This window comes from Condylura cristata, unplaced genomic scaffold (assembly GCF_000260355.1).
Source record: "Condylura cristata isolate star-nosed mole 26May11 unplaced genomic scaffold, ConCri1.0 scaffold00023, whole genome shotgun sequence".
Classification (NCBI taxonomy): Eukaryota; Metazoa; Chordata; class Mammalia; order Eulipotyphla; family Talpidae; genus Condylura; species Condylura cristata.
This window is the reverse complement of record NW_004567124.1, coordinates 26,180,109-26,186,527: the sequence shown is the minus strand read 5'-3', so window position 1 is coordinate 26,186,527 and position 6,419 is coordinate 26,180,109. Positions and strand designations below refer to the sequence as shown.

General features: G+C 36.1%; 1 protein-coding gene across 1 annotated transcript in view; it reads left to right on the top strand.

Annotated features, from left to right (window-relative positions):
• Positions 1 to 6,419, top strand: part of CASC5 (cancer susceptibility candidate 5) — a 35,719-nt gene that overhangs the window by 5,426 nt on the left and 23,874 nt on the right. Inside the window, exons 5-8 of the mRNA XM_004687561.2 lie at positions 292 to 344; positions 844 to 877; positions 2,909 to 2,946; positions 5,005 to 5,057. Coding sequence (XP_004687618.1) covers positions 292 to 344; positions 844 to 877; positions 2,909 to 2,946; positions 5,005 to 5,057 — 178 coding nt within the window. The remainder of the gene's footprint in view (positions 1 to 291; positions 345 to 843; positions 878 to 2,908; positions 2,947 to 5,004; positions 5,058 to 6,419) is intronic.

Sequence of the window (6,419 nt, the reverse complement as noted above, 5' to 3'; positions counted from 1 at the left end):
CTGCCACGCCATGTGGTCTCCTCTGGGGGCAGGCGGGAATCGAACTCATGCGGAAGTGGCTTAAGCTTCTCAGTGCAGTGCTTTAACCCGCTGCACCACCAAGGAGGCCCCGTCATTCATTAATTTTTAATGTTTATAAAGCAGAATAAACACTTAAACTTTAAAGCTATATACACAAAGAATTGTTCTAAATTTTTATGAATGAATCCCTATCACTTAGCTTGTTTCAAAACTATAAGCCAGCAACTTCTAATTAAATATTATAATCAGTAATCTTTATTTTTCTTTTAGGGTATTCCAGACAGAGTCTAATATGAAAATAGTGAGAAAATCAGAAACTGCAGGTAAATATAATCCCTACTAAATCTACGTTTTATAAAATTTCACCATGGCTATCTAACCAGATAGTTGATGTAATTTAATATCTTATTTTATTGCTTAAAAAGTATGACGAGTTGTGGGGACTAAAAGGAATGTGAGTAATTAGTAATTTTTTTTTAAGATTTCATTTATTTATGCATACAGAACAGGGGTATAGGCCAGAGGTACAGAGGTAGTGAGAGAATTCACCAAAGACAGAGTGGGGAGCAGAACAGGCAGATCGATGAAGCTCTCTGATGAGGGAAGCAGTGGGTGGGTCAGAAGAGGTCTGCTGTGCCATATGGATCACCTTCAAGGCCTAGGATCCAAGTTGCATTGAAGCAGCCACGGCCAGCTTTGCAGTGCTATGCTCCTATCCGCTGTGCCACCAGGGAGGGCCAAGTAATTTCTTTTTTTTTTAATTGTTGTCAGTGCCGTCCTGCAAGTTTTCTTGAACAAAGTTAATTTTAATTTTATTTTTAGAAGCAGAAGCAGGAGAAAACGTTCTGATTATACAGTAAGTAAGGAAAATGTGACTCAAATTATATTTTAGAAACTATTTGTTCCTATTAAATGAAGTAAGTTTTATTTATCTTTTTAAGATTTATTTTTATTATACATATAAGGGCCCAGGTCTGGGCCAGAGGTGGGGGTGGTGGTGGGGCTGAGAGTATTCCCCAGAGACAGAATGGGGAGCAGAACAGGTAGAACTACTGAAATACACTGGTGAGGGGACCAGTCATCAAGACAGGAGAGGTCTGCTGTGCCATGTGGGTCAGCTCCCTGAACTTCTCAAGCCACAGGACCTGGCAGTAGCTTAATGTCTGTAACAATGAACCCCTACACCACCAGGGAGGCCCTATAATAATATTTTTTAACGATTGAATCACATCTGTGGAGTATTAGAAAATATTCACAATTCAGGAGAATTCTTTGCAGTATTTAACATACTGCTGTATATAAGTAAATGTGTTGTACAACTTGTCCTTTTAATAGTCACGAAACACTCTTTCAAATATAGTGCTTAAATATGGCAATAGTACAAAACAGTAGCATCAAGTGTTTTCTCATTAAAGTAAATACCAGTAACTTGAACAAATAAAAAGATATTTTTTATTAGATGTTTATCGTTCTTTGTCATAAAAGAAAATCAAACTTATACTATACTGAGGTGTATTTTTTTCATCTAATCAGTTAAGAATATAGGTAAAGAGTCATTGCTATGGGGATAAACGATAGCTGGCAGTATAATTCAGAATTTTAAATGTATGTGCAATTTGACTGAGCAATTTCATGGTAGGGAATTTATCTCACTATATATTTATTAATCCTTGGAGTGACAAATATGTAAGATATATTGTAAAATCAAATGATATGAAAGATTCTAAAGGGATCTCAGTAAGGGATTGATTGAGTAAATTATAAAATTTCCATGTAACTGACTACGTTGAGCCAAGGGAAACAAAATAATTCTGTTTATATAACAATAAAGAAAAATCTCTAAACTTATTAGATTCCTCACTAATTCTTCATGGGTAACTATTACTGATCATTTGGATGTACTTGAGGAAATTTTATAAATCTCCCCAGCTACATGTTCATCTTTAGATTTTTCTTTTTAACAAGAGAGAAAATGGGACAACTTAAAAACATTTGTAGCACTTTCCATGTGGTTAGGTATAGATCTGTTTCAGTTCCTTACAATTTGTTGTCTATGCCAACAACAATTCTCTGTGAATTTTTGGGTTGTTTCCTTTTATTTACTTTTTGGTTTTAAGGTTAAATTTCCTGAAAAGGAGTTGCTTTAGAGATTACCCCTTTATTTTTTTTTAAATAGCATATGTTAAATTTTTATAATATTCTTGTAATTAACAAACCATTAACACCAATCTGAAAAGGTCTTTATTTGCCTTGTAACTTTTTCCACCTGTATTAGTTGAATCTTCTTTTTTTTTTTTTTTTTTTTTTTTTTTCAGGTTTTTTTATTTGTACATACAGAACTGGGGTACAGGCCAGAGGCTCAGGGGCGGCGAGAGGCCCCACCTGAATCTTCTTTTTTTTTTAAAGATTTATTTATTTGTACATACAGAACTGGGGTACAGGCCAGAGGCTCAGGGGCGGCGAGAGGCCCCACCTGAATCTTCTTTTTTTTTTAAAGATTTATTTATTTGTACATACAGAACTGGGGTACAGGCCAGAAGCTCAGGGGCGGCGAGAGGCTTCACCAGAGACAGAGTGGGGAACAGAACAGGCAGATCGATGAAGTACACTGCTGAGGGGAGCAGCGGGCGGGTCAGGAGAGGTCTGCCACGCCATGTGGTCACCTCCAGGGCAGGCGGGAATCGAACTCATGCGGAAGCGGTTTTAGATTCTCAGTGCTGTGCTTTAACCCGCTGCGCCACCAGGGAGGGCCTGAATCTTCTTTTAAAGATATTTTTTTTTCTGCCAGTCATTCTATGAAAATCTTTCACTTCACTATTGTTTCAGCTATTGTGATTCCTGGTAATTTTTTAGGGTATAGATTATAAAAGTACCTTTTAATTTTTAGGAATAAGAATCCAGAAGATAACCTCTGTGAAATTACTGGTGAGTATGACCACAATACTTTTCTTACCACATATCTTTCTTTTTATCCAGATCCTTTCACAAGTAGTATGAAGAAGAACCATGAAACAAACGTGAAAAGAGTTCTCTTTATAGAAAGTCTTCAATTTAAAATTTCACAAACTTACTACTGTTTCTCTCAAAACTGATGTTCCTCCTGTTTTCTTTATCTTGGCCTTCCACTCATTCATTCGCACAAGTAAGGAACTGAGTGAAGTTTTGAACTTTACCTTCATTTGCCTTATCTTTTTGACCCAACGCTCCCTATTCTGTCTCCTGAATATCCTGCAAATCTGTACTCTTTTCTCTATTCCTTCTGCTGTTTCTTTCAAGTTCTCATTATTCTTTCCTGGGCTGTTATATTTTATTTCTTATCCTTATAATCAACTCTGTATTATTTAATCTGATGATTTTAAAATTGTTCAAGGACACATTTTTTTTTATAGGATAAGACCATACTCCTTAGCATAGACTTAGAAAGTCCTTTATAAATTTGGCTTGTTAGCTATCTTAGTTTTCACATAACAACTTTTCACTGAGCTTAACTTTAATGCTATTCAGAGTAGTCACCCCACAAACTGTGACATCTAAGACAGAAGAGGAATTTATACTAGGGTATAAATCACTATGGCAGTTAAGTACTGTTTAGTTAACATTTTTTCCTTAGCAGTTTTTAAATTTTTTTTTCCTTACATCATTGCTCATTTTTGTACAAAATTTTATTTCTCCTCCAGGTATAGTGCCCATAATTCTCCTATCACCATGGCACTATGAGCAATCACAATAGTCTCTTGTGTTTTTCCCGCCTCTTTATTGATGTCTCTTCCTCATCTTCCCTGCTGGGTGGTTCAGATTTATAGTTTGCTCACAAGTTTTGTCCTTTTCTTGACCTTTTCTTTGATTTCTCTATATTTCCCTATAAGTGAGACGATCCAATATTTTCCTTTTTGCTTCTTATTTTCCTTAGCATAATCTTTAAAAATTTATCCATGTTGCTGAAATGGCGTGAGCTTATCTTTTTGAATCACTGAGTAGTATTTCATTGTGTGTATAAACCACACCTTCTTGATCTATGTGTCTGTTTTGGGGTATTAAGGTTGTTTGCATATGTTAGCTTTTATAAATAGATCTGCAGTTAACAGAGGAGTACAGGTTTCCCTTGAATTAGTGTGTTTGTGTCCTTTGGGTAGCTTTCCAGGTATGGAATTGCTGGATCATATAGTAGATTCATTTTTAGTGTTTTAGCTTTCCATAGTGGCTAGACCAGTTGCATTCCCACCAGTACATACACACATATACATAAACAAAACTTTGATATATATGACTTCATCACATTCATATTTGAGCCATAAACACTCTAAAATGCCTGAAAATTTGTCTTTAAGCTTAAGTATTTTAAAATGTATTTCCTGTTTTATATAGCATTTTCAATTCCTTCCTTATATCCAAAATACAGTTTGTTAATGAAAACTTTTTATTTCAGTTTTAAAATATCTTGAGTCTAATTCCTTATTTCCATGCTCATTGTCTTTTGCGAAATAAATCGTTGTTGTGTCTACATGATTATAGTAGCTTCCTCATTAGTTGATCACTAACAATTCTACTTTATTTTCCTTATTTGGAATATATTTTAAAATGCATAGCTCATTATAGGAATGTCTGCATTCCTTAGCAAAAAATAAAAGATGCTTCAAAATTTTTTACTCTAATATTTCAGTCTCATCTATTGGTGCTCTGTCATGTAATCTCTACCATTCAGGAAATTAAAATAGAGATGTGAAGGTGGAATAAACGAGTATAGACTTTCTGCTTTTAAAAATTCTCTTTTAAAATTTCTATCACATTCTAAAATATTTCAGTGATGTGGAACATACAATAATCATTGATCTCTGAAATTTAATACCACAGTTCTTATGAAGGGTTAACTGATAAAACTTCAGCAATTATTTATAAGTGATAAATAACCTAAGAAAAGGAGATTCAGTCTCGATAACATGTTTATAAACTAGTTGTTGACTAGTTTTTTTCTTTTTTCAATAGGTATGAACACATTGCTTTGTGCTCCCATTCAAAGCCAAATACAACAGAGAGAGGTATGAATTCATGCAGGTGCCTTCTTTATTCTCCCTTACAGTTAAAACTTTAAAAATACCCTGGTGGTGTAGAGTCAAAGTCTCAGTGCTATCAAGCTATCTCCCGTCATTACACCTGAATTAAATCCCCAGCAAGGGAGCTAACCCACATGGTGCAACAGAACTCCTGTCTTGCTCACTGCTCCCCTCAGCAGTGTATTTCAGTCAGTCTACCTGTATTGCTCCCCACTCTGTCTCTGGTGAATCCTCTTACCCCCTATACCTCTGACCTACACCTCAGCTCTTGTATGCATTTAAAATAATATAATAGTTTATTTTTACATCATTTTGTGCCTTTTTCCATCTCAGTTGTAATCCCCGTGGGCTTCCCATTACCAAATCACCCATGTGCCATCACCATAGTCAAGTGCACTTTCCTCCCCCAACCATTTTTGATCCCATTTTCTACTCTACCCCCGTAAAATGTCTCTGGTATATAGTTGTTCATTATTATTATTTCCTTCCCTGGTCCTGTATGCTTCTGCTATAAGTGAAACCATCTGGTATTTTTCCTTTTCTTTCTGTCATATTTCACTAAGCATGATCTTTTCCAGCTCCATCCGTGTTGCTGCAAAAAGCATGTGTTTATTTTTTTTAAAAAATCTTAACAAAAAACAGGTTCCTCCTTGGTGCTACAACAGGTTGAAGCACAGCACTAAGAAGCAATCTGCAGCTACTGAAGCTCAAGTTCTATCCCCAGTCAGGAAGGTGACCCATATAACACAGCAGACCTCTTCCACATGGGGTGGCAGACTTCTCCTGTCCCACTTGCTGCTCCCTTCAGCAGTGTATTTCAGTCAATCTGCCTGTTCTGTTTTCTACTATGTATCTGGTGTCCTCTCACTCTGTACCCATCCCTGCACCTCTGGCTTGTATCCCAGTTCTTGTATGCATAAATAAGTAAATCTTTAAAAACAAAACAAAAAAAGAAGCAAAATGATAATATTTGGCCTGAAAAGAGTAATTAAAAAAAAAAAAAGACACACACAAGTATTTATTTTTAAGGATTTATTTATTTGTTTATGGGTACAAGAGCTAGGGTGTTGACCAGGTATAGATGGGTGAGAGGATTCACCAGAGACAGAATGGGGAGCAGAGCAGGTACATCCACTGAAATACAGTGCTTACAGTGCTGTGGGAGAAGTGGGTGAGACAAGAGAGGTTTGCTGCACCATGTGGGTCAGCTCCCTAACTGGGGTTCCAGCTCATGCTTCAGTGACTGCAGGTTGCTTCATACTGATACTTACCCTTTGTGCTACCATAAAGGCCCCACAAAATATTTAATGTTAATGACTTGTTTTCGGGATTACTTACTAAAATGAA